The 20,795-nt window shown below is 33.0% G+C and overlaps 1 protein-coding gene across 8 annotated transcripts in view; it reads right to left on the bottom strand.

Annotated features, from left to right (window-relative positions):
• Positions 1-1,515, bottom strand: part of LOC149540034 (uncharacterized) — a 42,812-nt gene extending 41,297 nt beyond the window's left edge. For 3 of the 8 annotated variants that reach the window (XR_016356337.1, XM_089801221.1, XM_089801220.1), the window contains exons 1-2: positions 1,258-1,515; positions 847-995 (exon numbers count right to left, since the gene is read on the bottom strand). Coding sequence is in view for 5 of the 8 variants with exons in the window: in XM_089801221.1 (XP_089657347.1) it covers positions 847-995; positions 1,258-1,263 (155 nt within the window). In the remaining 3 variants the exon portion in view is untranslated. Of the gene's footprint in view, positions 1-842; positions 996-1,257 lie in introns of all 8 variants that reach the window. The other 5 variants (XR_016356338.1, XR_016356339.1, XM_089801224.1 and 2 more) reach the window with 3 other exon arrangements.
• Positions 1,516-20,795: the final 19,280 nt, after the last annotated feature.

Raw genomic sequence — 20,795 nt, 5'->3', positions numbered from 1 at the left:
ACCTGAATAGTATAGCTAGAATCATCTATTCCGACGAAACTCAACAGGGAATACCAATCACATTAACACAAGAAGCATGTGCAATAGGACATGGCAATTGTTTTGCTGAGGCAGTAGAGTACCGCCTGCCAGACAATATAGATTACATAATGTACATGTTCGACACTCTTGTTTGAATAATAACTTCTAACTGTTATTTTCCTAATGAAAATTCATAGAAAAGAGATATATATGAATGTTCTAGGCTCCTCTTTGCAAATCATTATCGAAATGAGTATGAATATAGATTTCAACAAGAACAACTTACATAGTTAAACTCTTTGCAGTACAAAAGGTTTCAAGAACCGTGAAAAACATTTTCCAGTGCTGAAAACCTAGGATTTCCAATTACGTCAAGCTAATTTTACTTTACAATGAATCTCAATGCTCTCATATCAAAAGTAGAAGTCCACAAATCTGAGTTTTTCTGTTAATCTGGGATTTCTGACACATGGTCAAAATAATCTTTCCTATACATTAGTTTCTAATTTGATCTTAAACATATTGTCATGTTCTACAGTTTTTCCTTTATTACCCACAAGCTAGAATTTGATACAAATGATTTTTTAGGCTCAGCTCTCTCATCCAGAAAATGAAAATCGAGTTGTCATATCGAAAAATTGCGATGGTTTTCACGATTAAAATATCATCTTCCAAGGAGGTTCTTTCATTTATAAAGAAATTCCGTTTTGTTTGGTCTTTTCTTCCCTACCATCCACAAAACAGAATTGGGTGTAATTGAAAAAATCGCACAATAATGAGATCTATACCAAAAAACAAGGTGTAAAGGGGTATGAGCACACCTACGTCTGCTTCGCGTAAACAGAAGTACTGGGGACTCGCTTGTTTCTGAACATCATATATCCCACGGGCAAAACCACACCCACCATCATGATGAACGCCCCAATCAAATATCTTGCAGGCCCTGGAGTTTCTACTTCTAAAAGCCTCCTCAGCTGTTTTCATTGACCAGTCATGTCCAATTCAATACAGAATACATGGATCCAACATAAACGAACTATACGCTAAATTTTCAACGGGCCGAACAGCGGCCCCAATCCAATAGCGTTGCAGGTTTTGATTATTAAACTGATGAAAAGTGAATTGCCTGAAATAGGGACTAGTTCTACAATTCGTAGTAAGACTTGCAAAAAGGGGAAAAGCAATTGATAAGGGAAAAAGTAGTTTAAAAGTAAAATTGACTACCCAATTACTTACAGGCATGATGGTTTTGTGATCTTCTTATTTAAAACGATTTGATCTGGCTTTGAGATGATTCTTCTTCCTGCTTGAGATTTGATCCAAGGCACAGAACAAATTACATCAACATGCAATTTTATGAAGAGAAAAGATGTAATGCACGTTGCAATTCCAGTTCTGTGCTACATGCAGTTTTATCGAAGCCGAAGGTCGAGAAAGGATTAATATCATAGGTTTGTTGAATGGTCTGATGATACTTTCTACCGATGCCGTCTATAAGGCATGAGCTTAATAATTCTATTAATTAATCAGCCGATTTAATTAAGAAAACAATTCATTGTAAGTGATAATTAAGAAAACAGTTAATTGTGAGAAATAATGTATCGACAAATACATAGGATATTTAAAAAAAGTATAATAGCAGTTGCACACTTTTGTGCTAAGCGATTGACAATAAAATTATTATTATTTTTAAATATAATCTTTTTTATATATTAGAAATAAGGAGATCAAAAATACAGGAGATCGCAAAGTATAGGTCAAGCCTCACACCTTCAAAAATGAAGTATATACATCAAAACAATCGAACAAAATCATAGACCATGACACCAAGTAAAGCATATCAAATTTAAATATAATCTTGTGTCAATAAATTAAATTATTAATAAATTTTAATTTAAATAACATAAGATTTACTAATATCATTTAAATAGATTAATAAATATTATTTATTTAAATTCAATTTATTAAATATTAAAAAAATCTCATCAAAAAATCTATTATGAAAAATTAATAAGAGAAATGAAAAAAATAATATGAAAAAATAACATCTCTAACAAATATTTTATTGACTAAATAAATTATAGAAACTAAAAAATATTATTTAAAGAAAAACTAAACTAATATAAATAATAATAAAACTAAAATTTAAATCAATTTTTTTAAAAAAAAGTTAAATAAACAAAGACAACGAGATCACAAGTACTTGTTTTTTGAATAAACCAAAAATAGTAATTAAAATTGGAGATTTAAAAGTATAATCTTATGTGAACAAATTAGATTATTAATAATTTTCAATTTAAATAATATAATATTTATTAAAATCTTCTAAATAGATTAATAAATATTATTTATTTGAATTCAATTTATCAAATATGAAAAAAATAATCATTTAAAAAAACCCCATAAAAAAATCTAATATGAAAAATAATAAGAGAAATACAAAATATTAGTGTAATGTCTTTAAGAAATATTCTATGGACTAAATAAATTATAGAAACTAAAATATATATAAAATTAAACTAATATAAAAAATAAATTAAAATAATTTAAGAACTAAAATCTAACTCAATTTAAAAAATTATAAGTTAAATAAATTCACAAGTAATTATTTTTTAAATAAATAGAAAAAGAAAAATAATAGTTAAAAGTGGAGATAACAACTAATAAATATCAAACAGAAGTTAAAAGTGGAACGAGATAAAAATTAACCGGTAAATAATTAACGGAGAGGATTTACGATTTGCCGGCCAAACTAACAACTTTTCCAATCGACAACTTTTTCGGTGAACTTACAACTTTTCCATCAAAATTTCCATTTTCGGGAACAAAGTTCCCACAAATAGCCTATCGGCTAAAATATTCAAATTTTTCTATTTCTATTTATTTGGAGGGATTAGTTTTGATTCTTATATTTATTGATTTTTTTCTTTAGATTACATTTGGAATGTGTACAAATGACTTGGATTAGATATGTGATTGTTGAAAAAAGAAAGTTTTACAAATTCAAATTTAAACATATAGTTGACCTTCCTCGTATTTGATTGTTGTGTGAAAACTTAATCATAAATTATTTCATTTGAAACTCTCAAATTTATATTTAAAGGGCAATCATAATTCATTTAAGGGGATCTTAGATCTAGATCATAACTTGCATTCTTATTTGCACAATTATATATGAACATTTAAATCAATTTTAAAAAACAAAAGTTAAATAAACAGAGACAACAAGATCACAAGTGCTTGTTTTTTGAATAAACCAAAAATAGTAATTAAAATTGAAGATTTAAAAGTATAATCTTATGTGAACAAATTAGATTATTAATAATTTTCAATTTAAATAATATAATATTTATTAAAATCTTTTAAATAGATTAATAAATATTATTTATTTGAATTCAAGTTATCAAATATGAAAAAAATAATCATTTAAAAAAACCCCATAAAAAAATATAATATGAAAAATAATAAGAGAAATACAAAATATTAGCGTAACGTCTTTAAGAAATATTCTATGGACTAAATAAATTATAGAAACTAAAATATATATAAAATTAAACTAATATAAAAAATAAATTAAAATAATTTAAGAACTAAAATCTAACTCAATTTAAAAAATTATAAGTTAAATAAATTCACAAGTAATTATTTTTTAAATAAATAGAAAAAGAAAAATAATAGTTAAAAGTGGAGATAACAACTAATAAATATCAAACAGAAGTTAAAAGTGGAATGAGATGAAAATTAACCGGTAAATAATTAACGGAGAGGATTTACGATTTGCCGGCCAAACTAACAACTTTTCCAATCGACAACTTTTTCGATGAAGTTACAACTTTTCCATCAAAATTTCCATTTTCGGGAACAAAGTTCCCACAAATAGCCTATCGGCTAAAATATTCAAATTTTTCTATTTCTATTTATTTGGAGGGATTAGTTTTGATTCTTATATTTATTGATTTTTTTCTTTAGATTACATTTGGAATGTGTACAAATGACTTGGATTAGATATGTGATTGTTGAAAAAAGAAAGTTTGACAAATTCAAATTTAAACATATAGTTGACCTTCCTCCTATTTGATTGTTGTGTGAAAACTTAATCATAAATTATTTCATTTGAAACTCTCAAATTTATATTTAAAGGGCAATCATAATTCATTTAAGGGGATCTTAGATCTAGATCATAACTTGCATTCTTATTTGCACAATTATATATGAACATTTATTAAATCGCTTATATTGCATCATCTAAGATATCTATTGCATGTTTGCACCTACTATCTTTTATCATTTTCACAAGCATTTTGATAATATTGTTTGATATAAAAGCATCTTGGGTGAATTAGCAATCTACATCAACCAAAAAAATATCCCATTTGTTTTTCAATTTAGGCAAGCTTTGGAATAGACTCTAGTCATTTATCAATAAGGAATTTATTAAATGTTGTAACTATCACTACCACAATTGATATGTATGTAAAATATGGAGTTTTGGAATGAGTGAGCATCCATCAAGTCATGCATGGATTCTCTTATTTATAATCATGTTACCAACATGTTTACTATTTCAACACTAATAGCTCATTTGGTAATGTTTAATATGATAGCACTGCAACCATGGTAAAAGTTATGGATGTTGTCATTGACCATGATATCCACATACTATTTTGTGGAGATATAGACAACACACTTTAATTGTTTACAAAGAAATGTCATTGCATGGAATATAATAATTGTTTTGCACCAAAATGGTTTTGTTCAAGAAACCTTCATATGAATGTAGTGGCATAAGTAAAACCACAATATTACCAAGAATCTATTTTATGTTACAAAATGTCAACATTTGATTATTTGATAATGTGACATACGAGGAAGTGGATTTGTAGAAAAGGCTTAGCACACTTTCAAGAAATTGGCAAGTGTAATGTTAAATTCCCAAACCTTGCTAGCATTCTTCGCAATGGAGAAAGAACTTGAGAGATCGGTGGTAGAGGAAGAAGTATTGCATGGAGAAAAGGGAAGAAGAAAGGTTGTCACACAATGTCTAGTGGTAAATAAAGCTCAATGAATAATGGCAACAAGTTAAAAAAGAAGGTATCTAAATTACAAGGTGTGATTGCATAGTAAGGGTTGTGACTAAGGAAAAAGAAAGAAAGCAATGCATGTTGTAAGGAGGAATTGCATGATAGCTAGTAAGGAGGGTTCTAGCTATGCAAGAGATGTGGATTCACAAAAAAAGGAAGGTGGAGAGAGGAACTTTGGGGAGAGGCTTATAGACCAAAGAAAGATATTTGAGGCTATGAGAAGGGTCTTGGCAAAAGTAGTGTTTTCCATTTGTATTGATAGTTAGGTGTAGACAATGAATGCACATTTGTTCTAATAAAGAAAGACAGAGAAATGAAGAGGAGATATTTTGGGTAAAGTAATAGAATGGAGACTTTGTATTAATTTAGGTCTTATATTTGAATACTTTTGATAAACAAATTATTTTTACTTGTAGCAATCTTTATAGATATTTTTGTGATTTTTGTGGATTAATTAAAGGAGGTAGTGTTTTGTATTAAATGGTACCAAAGCTAGAGATTTAGAGTGCATAGCTAGAGCATTGAACATGAGGCAACCCATACCAAGACCTACAAGTAAAAGTTGAATTTATGTGAACAATGTAAAAACTACCCCTACAAAATAGGATCCATGTAGCAATCTTTCTAAAAAGCAGAGAAGTAAAAAAGAGTTAAGGTCGATGTGCACATTTACTAGGCAACATTATCTTTCAATTATCATTAAATTTATAATAAATACATATATATGTACAAGTGTGAAGATAAGAGATCAAATGAAAAGTTCTCTAAGAAACCATAGCTAGTTACTAGAATACCAACATGATCCGAACCTATCCAAGTTGATAGAGACTCCATAACTTGTCCAAGAACACAAGGGCGAGAATATTGTAAGAGTGCTTTACCACCCTACCACGAAGCTCTTAAGCTTCCCTAGAATCTTTCCTAACATGAAAGATACCTAGCCTAACAACAAGGGAGTCTAACCAGGAAAAACTAAAGGAGTAATGGAATTGTGAATCAAACAAATAATCTCCTCCAACAATGTAATAATATCACATCACAAACTCAACTTCTTCGTAAGAAAGCATAGCTCTTATTGAAAGACATTGTGTAAACAAAATGTATTTTAAGGCAACATTTAAGCATCATTCTTTCAGTTCAATGAAGTTAATTTAGAATTAGATTCTACTTTAAATTCCCAAATATGCAACATATATTAATTATATCCATGTTTACAAAAATCTTCCCTGATAAATTCACCCATTATCATAGTATCTATTACACCGTTACCTTTTTTAATGTTTCACGAATCCTCAAAAAAATCTTAGTAAATTAAAAAAAACTTAATTGTATCACATTATAAAATAATAATAAAACATCACTTTATTCCAAGAGAAAGAAACAATGGAATACACTACCACAAAATAGTGATAGAAATAAATTCAATATGTGGATCAAGGACATCATTCACAACCATATCCCAATAAAAAGAAATAACATAAGTGCAAGAAATAAATTATTTAAAATAACTTCCTTTATTTTTCAAAAAAGTTATAAAATCGCATTGAATTTTAGAGTCTAATTTGTTCATAAATCACTTATATAAAATGAAGTAAGTTATATACTTCTTTGCTACTCATTAGCACTACATTTAATGAAATAAATAATAATTGGAAAAACGTCCACCAACATTCCACCTAAGATGATATATTTTGGGTTTCCTATTGTAATTAACAATAAAAACCCCGGACCACAAACAACAATAGCATCGATTCCAATTTGCCAGTAAGGGGACCTAAAACAAATAGAATAATATTTAAAGTTAAACAAATTAGTATATTATAAATAAATTTGAAAATAAAATTAAAATTAAAATTAAAAAAAAAAACATATTATTGAAAGTTGAAAGGTGAAAGTTGAAACTTGTAACTTTGAAAGCTAGAGAAGACTTAAATTTAAATTTACATAAATAATTACCTTGTTGCATTGAATGAAATTTTGTTGTAGATGAAGAAGTCCCCAAGTGCCAATTTTGCATAATCATGTTTATCCTTGTTCCAACCCATGCCCTCAAGCGATGGTTGTGAACCTGGAGTCGTGCATGGAGCAAACATGGAATCAAGTGTCAATTTTTGCTTATGAATGCGAGGCCCAATGGTCACACTTGTAGAAGCAGTGGTATCCATAGGTGGAGTAGGGGATAATGGAGAGCGAAAACTAGAAGACCGCTGTTGGGCTCCGGCTAGTTGTGCCATTTCTTCATGTTGCTTCTTTTTCAATTCTTTTTGCTCCATTTTTTCCTCTAGAAGAGTTTGCTTGTCTCGCATAACATCTTGAGGTACATCTTTGCATTTTTTAGCATCACGTCTAGGTATATTTGCTAGGTGATACTTCAATCTATTTATTCCTCCCCCATTATATACCACACCACAATGCCAACATGTAACAACTCCCTTTTTGTTCCCTAGGATGGCATGTTTCCAAGCCCTATCCCTTGCTATTGCACTCGGGTCTGCATTAGGGTTAAATGAAGGCCTCTTTCCACTTCCCTCACCTTGTTGTTGAGACATTATATCAAATTTCAATAAGTTATTGTTTGCTGTCAGCCTGCTACAATATGAATGTAAACAAAATAAGAAGTAAAAAAATAGTAGACTAGTAGTAGAGAGTAGAGACCAAACAAATTTAAACAAAATGAGAAGTGAAAATACTTTAAAAATATGAATGTAAAAGTTTAAAACATAGTATAAAACAACACAAAGAAATGCAACAACAACTTGTAGCTTACCTCTTCAAATTTGCACAAACAATGGAAATGCAAGTTTGTAGAAACCTCCTCCAAATGCTTCCTCAAGCTCCTCTCAATGCTTTAATGCAAGCTAGAAAGATGCACAAACCATTAGCAATCAATACGGGAGAGCAAACCGGTTTGTTCATTTCTCTCTCAAAACCCTAATATTCTTCTCTAACTCTTTCCTCTCTCTTGTGAGCACAAGAAAATGGTGGAATGACCTTTTTAGGTCAATAACATGTTATAAAAACCAAAAAAATCCAATTAAACAAAGAATTTTATGTTTTTTTTTCCTTTTTACTTGTTACCCGCCGGTGAGAGTCTTGGCATCGAGACTCGCCGAGTCAGGCGAATCTATGGACTCGCCAAGTCAGACTGGACTCAAACATGACTCGGCAGAGTCCAAGTTAAGAGGCAGTCTGCCTTGGAAAGGTGGACTCTACTTCTGACTCGCTGAGTCCGAGGCTGACTCGGCGAGTCCCGTTACACTGCTATAAACCCACTAAGGGGATCTAACTTACAGAACTTTATGCTAAGTTGCAAATCAATTATCCTCAATAAAGTTACAAGGAAAATAGGTAAGGGTGATCAAGTTAGGTTTTGGATGGACTCTTGGGGAGGTTATTAAATAATTATTAACATGGATAATTTTTAGTCAACTAGACAAATTTTGGAAGGAAGTCTTGGTCCCTCTCTAATCAGCTATCTGGAGACAATTGATAAGTCTTTGGAGGGTTGGAAATGGAACTCATTCTCAGCCTTCAATGTTCCCTCAGAGAAAGCCAAAAAACTTTATGGATCACTAAAAGAAAGAAATATCACCTTCACTTAACAGGAAGATATATTGATTTGGGATGGATCTAAAAATAGAGAATACAACTCTAGAGATGGATATAATTACTATATAGTCTTAGGCACCACCCCAAGGTGGCGATGCTACAAGCCTTGTGTTCAAATCCCTTATGTTTTCACAAAGATGGTACCTTCTCTAGGTTAGCTTTCAAAAAATATATATTAATTGTAGACAAAATAAGGAGAATTGGCTATGAAGGCCCTTCTGGGTGTCCCTTATGTGAATTAGTTGAGAAAGATGTTGATTATATCCTCCTAAATTACTCATATGCCTCAGCGATATGGTATTGGTTTTGAAACAAAATGAACTATAGGTTGGCTCTGCCTAATTCTATTATGTCCTTTCTCCAGTCTTGGCCTAAGTTGACATCAAGCAATATCTTTCATGGATTATGGATCATATCGCCTTCTATCATTCTCTAGGAATTGTGGAAGGAGAGAAATAAGTGAATCTTCAAGAACTTGAGTATGACTTATGACTTAATGATCGTCAAAATAGATGACACAATGCAAGGAAGGAGAATCCCCAAAGGAGATGTCCTAGCCCCCAACAAATAATCACATAGAAGAATATAAATAATAATACAGAGATGTAGATTCAAAATAACAGTAATTTTAGAATAGGTTCACAAGATTTTTCATTCAACATGCCCAACTATAAGGCCTTCCAACTTACAACCAAGTATAAAAGTAATTACACCAGTAATTCTACAAGACCATGTGAGATTCAAATCCTAGCTAGCCTAGATCTACAATTTGGTATAAAACCCCGAGAAGAATCTAAAGTTATTCTCACAAGCCATCACCCAACCTTCTTGTTTCCCAAGTCACAACTACTATCTCTACTAACAAACTTTTCTCTCTGAGCTACTCCTTGCTTCCTCCATGTTGAACTCAATAATGATTCTAGACTTTAGAAGACCATCTACTTGTACTAAATCAATCCACAAGTTGGCCTATCATAATAGACATGAAATAAACACCCTCAAGCCACAAGTTAGCTTGGCAACAAACATTAAATACATAGGACATGTCCCAAGTTTACAATGCATAACAAACTGAAAAGACCACATAACAATACATGCACTTGGACATACATCCATGTGTCATCCAATGATCCAAATCTAAGAGAACACATGCCAACTCCCTTGGATCAAAGCCCACAAATACAATCTCCAAATTCTTCCAATAAATTAGGAGCACATGACCAACAATCACCAGAATAGCTCTATCTCTAAGATGATTACTCTAATCATCATGCTCACTCAAGACAAGGTTCAACCAATATGCCTCGAACATATACCCAAACACACAAACCATAACTCCACAAATATAACCTTGAAGCCCCTATATACAAGATCGTTGACTTTCCTAGGATTCTCCTACATCAAACAACCCAAGTGCAAAGAAAAGATGTTCTTAACAACTAGAGAAATATCTTTCATGGTTTAGTATATAAACCCCAAATTGGTTCTTCACATACATTACCCTCCACCACATCAACTTGTACACTCTTGCCTTTGTTTTTCTTTGACAAATCCTTTCATGTAACCATCTTCTTCACAAATTTCCTCAACTTTCAAAAAGTCTACTTTCCAAATTGATCTCTAACCCTTTCAGAATCCCTCACTTCAACTCTCAGGTTCCACCAACCAATTTCTACATTCTACAAAGGAGTCGAGGAATGCTTCTTGCCACCCTTCTCAATAGTAAACACATTCTTGGCACAATCATGCACAACCTTGCAATCATGTTGCCAACGTCTACCAAGTAATATGTGATAGCTACTCATGTCCACATAATACTTGATCCACATATTATCAGATATGAAAATTAACAAGACATTGCTCTCTTACTTCCAAAGCTTGCTCATCTTGCAACCAACTGATCCTATAAGAAAAAGGATGTCTCACTTTCTTCAAACCAAGTTTTTGAACCATCTCCTTAGCAACTAGGTTATCTTTATTACCACCATCCACAATCACATTCCAACATTTACCTCTAGACTTGCAAGGAGTCCTGAATAAATTCTGTTTTGACAAGGTTCCAACATTTTCTTATCGGGCAACACTCTCTAAATCAACAAACTATCCCCATCCTACTTAGGTTCACTAATTGAGTGATTAGCCTCATTCACCATAGTAGTTCTTCTATCTACAGACTTCTGTGAAAATTCAAAAGATTTTGTCCTTCTTCACCACATTTGTAGCAAGTACCCTTAAATGCACCTTTATCTATTATATTCCTCTATTCAACAGTTTTTGGTTCATCTTCAGCAACCTGTTTATTCTCCTCAAAATGTTCCTTCTTTTCTTTCCCTCAAGAATTACCTTGATGTCTTCTCTTCAACTTCTCTTCTTCCCTCAAAGAACACTGATAAGCATCCTCAATTGAAGCAATATTCAACATACTAATTTCATCCTAAATATTGAATCTCAAGCCATTAATATATCTAGCCACCTTTTCCTTAGAAAGTTCTTTATGTCCAAACTGAATAGTTGACTTGTAAAACTTCTCAATATAATATTTCACAGACATATCCTTCTATTTCATATTCTACAATCTATTAAATAACTCAAGTTCATAATCAGTAGGAATGAACTTAGCCTTCAATTTTGTAACCATTAATATCCACCTAGTGATCTTCATTTTACCATTGTCAATTATTTCCACCATAAAGTAGCATGTCCTTTCAATTGAATCTGTGCCAACCTTAATTTGAGTAGATCTCCAATATCCTCTAACTCAAAGTAGTCTTCCAATTCACCAAATCAATTAATCAGGTCTTCATGATTCAAAGTACCTGAGAAATTAGAACCATCCATCTTATGCTTAAGCTTCAATTGAGATCCAGATCTATCCAATCAACTAGCCCTATCTTCTATAGGTCTCTCTATGTGATCAGATCACAACTTCAAAATTTTCAACAGATTCCTCATAAACATCTTTAGTACCCACATTCCTAGGTACACCAACAATAGCTCTAATAATCTTGTTCTTCATTAGCTCCATCTCAAATGTGAAATCTGATCTAATCTTCTCTAAAATCCTAGTCTCCATGATATCATAGAGATATTTAATTGTCCTAGGGTCCAATCTTCTCAGAGGCATCTTCCAAGATCTTTGCAAACCCAAAGAAACAAATCCAAAAGATCAACCAACTCCAACATTTTCTCTGATAAGATCAACCAACCAGATAAAACCTTCCCTCTAATACCACTTGATGCAATGCAAGGATGGGGAATCCCTAATTAAGATGTCCTAGCCCCCAACAAATAATCACATAATGGAATATTAACAATAACATAGAGTTGTAGATTCAAAATAATACCAATTTTAAAATAAGTTCATAAGATTTTTGTTCAACATGCCTGGTTGTAAGGCCTTCTGGTTTACGACAAAAAAAGAAGCAACTACAATATTAATTCTACAAGACATCGCAAGATCCAAACCCTGGCTAGCCCAAATTCACAATCTGGTAGGAAACCCCAAGAAGAATCTAAACTTGTGCTTGTGAGCCACCAAGCAACCTTCTTGTTTCCCAAGACGCAACTACTAGCTCTGCTAACAAACTTTTCTCTCTTAGCTACACCTTGCTTCCTTCATGTTGAACTCAATCATGATTCTAGACTTCACAAGATCCTCTACCTATACTAAACCAAGCCACGAGTTAGCCTAGCATAGTAGACATTAAATAAACACTCTCATTAAATACACCCACAAGCCATAAGTCAGCTTGGCAACAAAAATTAAATACATGAAATAATTAAATACTTAGGACAAGCCCCAAGTTTACAATCAATAAAAAACTCAAAATACCCCATAAGAATATGTGTACTTAGACATAGATCCATGTGCCATCCAATGATCCAAATCCAAGAGCTCACACACCAACTCCCTTGGATCAAAGCTCATGAATATAATCTCCAAAGTCTGTCAGTAAATTAGGAACATGTGACCAATAGTCACCAAAATGGCTCCAAGTCCAAGATGATTACTCCAATAATCATGTTCACTTAGGACAAGGTTCCCCCAATATGCCTAAAACATATCCCCAACCATGTAAACCATAACTCCACAAATCTGAGCTCGAAGCCCCTGCATATAGGATCATTGACTTTCCTATGATGCTCTTGCATCAATAGAGGTGTCTATTATCAAAACCTTAAATTATAGAGTCTTCAAGCACAATGGGTCAATGATGCCAATGTCCCCTTGGGATGATAAGATAAGAAATAGGTGGCTAGGGTTAAAACTTCCTCCATTTTATGGGAAGGGGGTAAGGAAAGTAAGGAGAAAAGAGTTCAGTGTGTCTAGTACCTTCCAACAAAGAATTGGGTTGAACTAAACTTTGATGTCTAGAGGCAACCTAGGGACGATTGGTAGTGGGTGTTGTATTAGAAGTCATCTTGGTGAACTTCTTGCAAAATATTCAAAATCAATAGGCAGGGCTACTAACAATTAAGTTGAACTTGGAGCTCTTGTAGAGGGTCTTTGGATTTTCTCAAAATTGAACCTTAATAAGGTAGAAATAGAGGGAGATTCAACCATATTGACTAATGCTCTTAGGAATCAATTGAAGCCTAATTGGGAATTGAGTACTCTGTTAAACAAAGCTTTGGAGTTTGCTAAATAACTTTAAAAAGTAATTATCAATCATATTTATAGGGAGGGTAATAACATTGTAGATAAATTAGCTAATGAAGGAGCCAATGGAATTTGTGAAACTATTATTTATCCTCATCCATATCCATCTTGACTATTAATGCCTATAATCACTATTGAGATCAAAATTTTATTATTGGTTCCAAATACAACTCAATATACTAAGAGGGTGGGGTTGAATTGGTATACTTCACTAGTTATAAATTTTTATTTTGCATTAAACTATACTTCCACTTATAAGTTAGTATAGGTTATGGTTCAACCTGTCAGGGGCCAAGAAAAAACATACCATGTGAAAATAGCAACACATAGAACAATGTTTATCTTGTGGAAATCTTGCTAGGGTAAAAAGCACAATGTCTGAGTCGATCCTCACAAGTTTGCACTCTTTTGAAGTGTACTCGATGAAGAGCTTATCCCTATTAAAATATTATAATGATATATTAAGGTGTCACTTTATTATGGGATTTAGATAAGACATGTTAAGAGCAGACTAGTTAGAGGACTTAAGAATACAAGTTAATGTGTTACCTTGTTAAGGGATCTATACAAAGAACCTGCTAATGTTCACCCTCGTTCTGGTCTACTGTTATTGTTCCTAAGGTAAGTAACAACATGGAAATGATCTATCAATTTAGCTACTGAACTTAGCTTGGTGTAGATCTTTGTCTAGCTCTCATGATCAATCTACAGTTGTGCTCTTCCTTATCTTGGCTCTTTAATCCTCAAACTTTGACTTCTGGTGTGCTTGGCTCTTTGAGCTCTTGCACATGACGTTTTAATATTGTTCTATCTTGGAGGATTCTCCCAAGCTCCTTCTTACAATATCTCTCTTAAGATAACCTCTCATGTCACTCTTCTTCTCCTCTTTGAGATTCCTCTTAGATAAGCTCTCTAGCTCTATGGCTAATCACTTTGGCAATCTAATCTTTTCTCCTTTCAGTTTATCTTCTTTTATATTGTCTTTTTAGCTTCACTTAGAAGCCTTAGATTATGAATTCAAATATTAAAATTCTCACCCTACTGCTAGCTTTGCTTCCCATTTCAGTGGTGTATTGCTCCTATCAGCTGTGTTGAGCTCGTACAGGAGTCAAAGGTGCCATGATCCTTCGATGGCTTTCTTTGGTTAGGAAGAATTCAAATTCTCCCAATTGTTCCTAGATCTCTACTCCCATCACCATTTAATGCAACACAGATTAAACATTTGCCCTCTTCATGAATAGGTATGAGTTTCTTGCTTGATGTTCATCATGGTGTCTAGGCTAGATCTTATGTTGATTTGTTCTTTTTTTTTCTATCACTTAACTTCTCATTATGCATGCAGACTTCACTTAGCATTTTTTGTCTAAGTGGATCACCTTTGTCTTTACCTTACTTGGGCTCCCATATCTTCTTTTCATGTTTAACTAGAGTTTCTCATTCTAGTGTGTATTGATTATGCATTTCTATCAATTTTGTTTCCTTTTTAAGTGTTGCCAACAATGACAACACCTTTAATGATTAAGTCTACTAGGTTGCTTTACTAGTCAATCATCAACACTTAGGCCAACATTTACCACCTTTAAATTTATGCAATGCTTGTCTTATGAAGAGTTAGTCCTTGGCTCAGTCTATCACGTGTACTTTTCTAACATTTATTTCCTACTTTATTGAAGCTAGGGTGGTGTGTCCTTACCATGCATATTTCTCTCCTTCCTATGCAAGTCATAAATGCACATTTCATCTTGGATGGTGTTGTTATTTATTTCTACTTTTTCTTTTCCTATTAATAGAATAATGACAACTCTGTTCTACACTCTAAAGCCATGGATACTCCCATAAAGCTTACTACTTTGTCTCATCTCATGGCCTTCGATGCCCCAATTAAGTTGGATAGAATTAGGTAGTTTGTCCCTATGAGAAATAAGATCACTTGGAGGGAAGTGTTATGATGCCTTGGTATTCAATATATTTATTGCCCTAACAGATCTTGCTCTAATGCGAACTTTTTTGTAATGTTTATCAACGAGCAAGGCATTTCTATGCAAACAATGCTCTCATTGTTAGTTATAAAAAATATAAGGTAGGCAAGGTTACTAAGAGGGGAGGGGTGAATCAAGAACTAATAAAACTTTATCTTACTTCATCAATTAATCCTTCATATAATTTTTTGAAACAATTACATGCATGAAAGAATGAAAGCAATAAAATATTCATAACACTTTGACACAACATATGGTGACCAAGAAACCTTCTAATTAAAAAGTAAAAATGGGGTGGGGATGATACCCACAATCTTTAGTACTGTAGTATAAAGTTAACCTATTAAGGTTTACAATTGACCACTTATGGTGATCTGCCCTGTTAGGAGCAATAAGGACTGTGAGGTCCACCTTGTTAAAGGATTTACAAACATACAATAAAGTATGCACTTAGTTAAGAAATTTAGCAAAAGACTATTAAGTCTACCCTTTTAAAGGATTTGACTAATGCACCTATTAGGATGAACAAGTGGCTAATCTCTTATCTACAACTCTTATTTTCCAAATGAGATTCCTTGAATTATAATGATCACCTGACTAAGATAGATAAATCTATGTTGTCCCTTATACTGCTTGTAGCCTTCTTCAATTCACACTCCTACTCATCATATACTTTTTCACATTCTTATTTGGATATGATACAACACATTATATATATACCAATCCAAATCACAACTTACTTGAGTCAACTACAATACCAATTTCATCATAATTCACAAAGTCAGCCCAACTGCTATAACTTGGGTTCTAAAGACAAACTCGATGATATTTTGATACACGAAAAACACTGTCAATGCTTGGAAAAATTTGGCATTCCATTGAACTTGAAGCTTGGTCCATACTAATTACTTCCAAGTAGCTTGAACTCAGTCAACACTATGTGACTCAGTGAACACTGAGAAACTCAATAGCTATTGAATAATTTGGTTGACACTAGGTTCCAATTGTTAACATTGCGAGCTTGGTAGACACTATAAAGCTTGGTTTATACTACAGTGCTCAGTTAACACTATGATCTTCTTCACTTCCACTGAATAGCTCAATGGCCTCTGCTATGCTCAGTTTGCACTGTACTTTGTCTCTGATGCTCAATAAGCATTGTGTAGCTTGGCAAACACTACAAACTTACTCAAGTGCTCAGTAGACATTGTTTTCTAACTACTTGGCTCAGGAACAACTAAATCACTTAGTTAACACTGCAAACCAAATGATAAGTTTGGTAGCAATTATAGATCTCGGTAGCAATGTAACCATTTTGATTAAGTGTTGAGTCACTGATGGTCAATTTGTTGAGTCACTAACAGACAAATTGACCTTAATGTCAATAGTCTCCCCTTTGTGCATTAGTGACAAAAATACTTATCAAAACAAAAATTTGATCATTTAAAACTATAAGTCAAAGCTTCCTTTATCATCATTTTGTGTCTTCAACGGGGTTTTGACTTTCTATTGTCGTGGCTCGATAACATACTCTATTTTTTTATTTTTCAAAATTGCTTTTGTAAAGATATGTTCTGCTTATCTATACATGTATCTACATACTACTATACTAATCCCCCATACATATATCTCTCCTATATACATACATCTGGACTGTAGTAAACTTTTCTTCCTTTTTCAATATCTTTTCCCTCTTTATGAAATAATACAATATCTTCTCCTCCTTTACATATTACACATATTCACTTCTCCCCTTTTTTGAAATAAATGTCAAATGTGTATAATATCTATATGTTAATACCAAAATGTGACAAGAAATCAAAATGTACCTTCAAAATTAGTACCATAGTCTTGTCCCAATTATCTTGTAATACTTTACTTGCATGCAATGCAATCTGAACTTTTGATGATAATTCCATCATGTGATCAGCTATGGAGAAGTTGTTATCATGGATGAGTGTCTTTACATGTGAAATGTGTTTATGCAATGCATCCATTTTTGGAAGAATCATGCCCTGAATTTCTTCATGTGTGGCTCTAATTCTAGCTTCTTCCTTCAATAATTTTGCCTGTAGATTTGTGAGATATTTGATCTTTGAGTAATGTGTAGAACTATGACTTGGATCAAGTGACAACTAGTGTGCACTTGCCTTCATATCTTCATCTATTTTGGATAGTTTATCCTTGATCTTATTTGTGAAGATAGATGTGTCACTCAGTTTGACAAATAATAAAACATCATTACTAACAAATGTTTCTAGTGAAATGACAATAGTAGATAACTCTACTTTATCTCTTGCAATTTTCTATGCAACTTGTTCCAATATTCTGTTCTCAAATTTTCTTTCAGCTCTTTGTAGCAATTTATCCTATCCATTCAAGTCTTCATTATATTTGTGGACAATTTCTGTTAACTAGTCTAGAATGGGTTGTTTGCCATTAACCTCAATACTCAGAGCATCAATAAATATGCTTTTTATGTCTTCAAGCACTTGAATTTCTTTCTTCATTTCTTCTCTAAGCTCTTGTTGCATAGCTCTCTTCTTCAGTAGTTCACCTATGGTATCCATTTGATCAGGGGTAAGGGTAGAGATATCCCAATTTGGAATAACTATGTCCTCATCCAGATCAATTGCTTTTAGTTCTTCTTTACCCTTTCCTTTAGAATGATAGAAACAATTTGTTTACCCTTATCTAAGACTTCAGTACTTGGCTGAGACTAGTTCTCAACTGTCATTGTACTAGCTATGGATACACTTGGAATAGAAATAATTATAGAAAACTAGCAACAAATGTAGAAATGACACTAATAACAAAAATACCTTGTTGTTGCTCGATCAAGCTTGATGATGGAGGAACTTGTTTCTTGATAGATGAAGTGCTAGGCACTTCTGTCAATGTAACACTCAATTGAACATATCCAAATCTTAGTTGGGTGCTTAATATAGCAATGGTATCCACAACCAACTTAGTAGAAGCTTTCTTTGAGCTTGATTTCACTAAGACTTTTCTCAAAGAGTGAGGAAATGAGGCCATGAAAATTGCTACAATTTTCTCTTCATTAGTTTCCTCAATGCTTTGTATCTCTAGAAGGCTTCCTCCAGAAGCTTCTTGTTCTTCCTCCTCATCATCTAGATTGACATCATCTCTCTCACCATCTTTTATTTCTACTTCTTCTTCCTCATCTTCATCATTCTTGTCATCAACATGTACAACAAAGTCACTGGGTTGATGCAACTAATAAATGTTCTTCCATGTAGTTGTAGCTGCCTTCACCATATATTCAATGTCCTTAAGCAATATCATGCATGTTTTTAATTTGAGATTGAACTTCTTCTAATTTTGCTTCAAGGATTCCTTTACCTCCTTCTTACTGGGACTCAACATGAGTTTCTTTAAAGTCTGTTCAAAGATGTCTTTGGTAGTCTTTTTTCATTTTTCCATCTAGGCTTTGTTGCCTTTATAGGTTCATTAGGTATTTTTTGTGCAAGCTCATCTGAGGAGTACTTCTATTTACCTGATTTGGTCATGAGTGTATCCTCAATTTTCCTTTTCTCTTCTTCATTCCTTGTCTCATATTTGAGAAACTTGAAATATGCCTTGCCAGTTCCTTCTTCCATTTTCTTCAATCTTTCTTGAAGTGTAGGTGTAGATCTTTTGACGATAATCTTCTCTGCTTCATCTTCACCTAACTTTGACTTCTTAGATTTGGCTACCCTTCTTGTAAATAGAACAATGGAGGATTTGGTAGGTTTGGTTGTGAAAACCTCCCCCTTCTTCTTGGGAGGCTCTTCCTTCTTAGATTCAGATTCCTCTGCTTCATCCTCTTGATCATCATCTTCTACATCATCTCCTTTTCCTTCTATTAGCATGAGAATAAAAAGTGCTTATTTTGTTCTTTTCATTAACTTTTATATTCTCTTCCCTCCTTTATTTACTACTTGAGGTAGCTTGATCTCAAGCTCAATTCTTGTCTTTTCTTCATCATATGTTCTAAAATAGGTGGCTTTAGGATCCATAGGCTCATTCAATAGAGCTTCTATAGTATCCTTGGTGTCATCAATGTTAAGCTCATAGTCTAGAGGCTTAACCCATACCACTCTAGGTCTAATTATCTGAATGTATACTTTTTCATAGTCAACTATGAAATAGATATCTTGTTCATAGTCTTCCACAATATTCTTGGATATTCTAAACCTATTTTGCATATTCTCTTTGAATGATTCAAAAAAATTATCCATGATGCTATCAAAAATTTCACCCATTCTGCTATATACTCATTGATCTAATATAAGGCTGGAACATCCTTCCTCCATACTATTGTACCTTTGGAAGGGATTTTTTTTTGAAAAAACAAGAATAAACATGTCAAAAGAGAACCAAAATTACATGGGTTATTCTTTGACACTCTGATGGTCTCCATGTTCTTGTTGAATTGGTTCAACAACAACTCGGCAAGGTTGAAGGATAGATTGTTCTTCATCACCTTGTATGCAAGATCAATAGCTTCACATGATATGTTGTTCAATTGACTAGAACTATATATTTTGTGTGCAATCACATGCATGCCAAATTTTAGTTCCATGTTTGTCACTACATTTAGTTTCATGCCTCTTCAATCCCATACAACAAGAGTCCTGTTGTTTAGTTTAGCCTGACCTAGGGTTTTGGTCATCTTTGCTTTGTTTAGCATTGGAAGCCCAATGATTTTGTAAATCATTTTCTTAGTAATTTGAACATGTTGATCCAACCATAATTGTCCATTGTGAACACAACTTATAATTAGAATAAGTCTGATCCATTTGACTTGAAAATCCTTTGGCAAATGTGAAATGTGCGTTGAAACCTTAGTTTCCAAATGTTGATGCTCGAGTTTCAATACACCATCCACACACAATTCCTTGAATGCCCCATTCATTTCTAGGGTTCTGAGTTCCTGAATAGAATAGTGATAAAATGAATGGATGTCATGGATGAGTAATACCTTGGGCAGAATTTGAGACTGTGCACCAGCTAGGTCGAGCACCTCTACAATCATCAAACTCAACTTGAAATTAGGTGCCTTACAGTCAACTCCATGAACCAACATTTTAGAACCTTTCTTGACTTTGCTACTTGATGCTGCCATTACTTAGTAGGGTTTCTGAAAATGCGAGAAATCTTCAACAACAAATACTCAAATCACTCGGGGGCTCTAAATTCGCTCTTCATAAATACCTCTAGAAATTTGTGGTTAAATAATACAATTAATTTCTTCCTTTTAACAAATTTCCTCTTTTTTATCACTATTAATGCTTCATAATTCATACTTTCTCGGTGACGAGCTATCCTCCACTTAGTTTTAGTCTTTAATGCTTGGGAGACATCTACAACTCAATAGAATTACCAAAACTAGGCAGGAACTACCAACTTTGTGTCTGAAACCCGAAATAATATGGGACCCGA

This window comes from Cupressus sempervirens, chromosome 9, assembly GCF_028749045.1.
Source record: "Cupressus sempervirens isolate cs-2001-9-10 chromosome 9, ASM2874904v1, whole genome shotgun sequence".
Classification (NCBI taxonomy): Eukaryota; Viridiplantae; Streptophyta; class Pinopsida; order Cupressales; family Cupressaceae; genus Cupressus; species Cupressus sempervirens.
The sequence above is the reverse complement of the archived record's forward strand: the minus strand, read 5'-3'. Positions and strand labels throughout refer to the sequence as shown.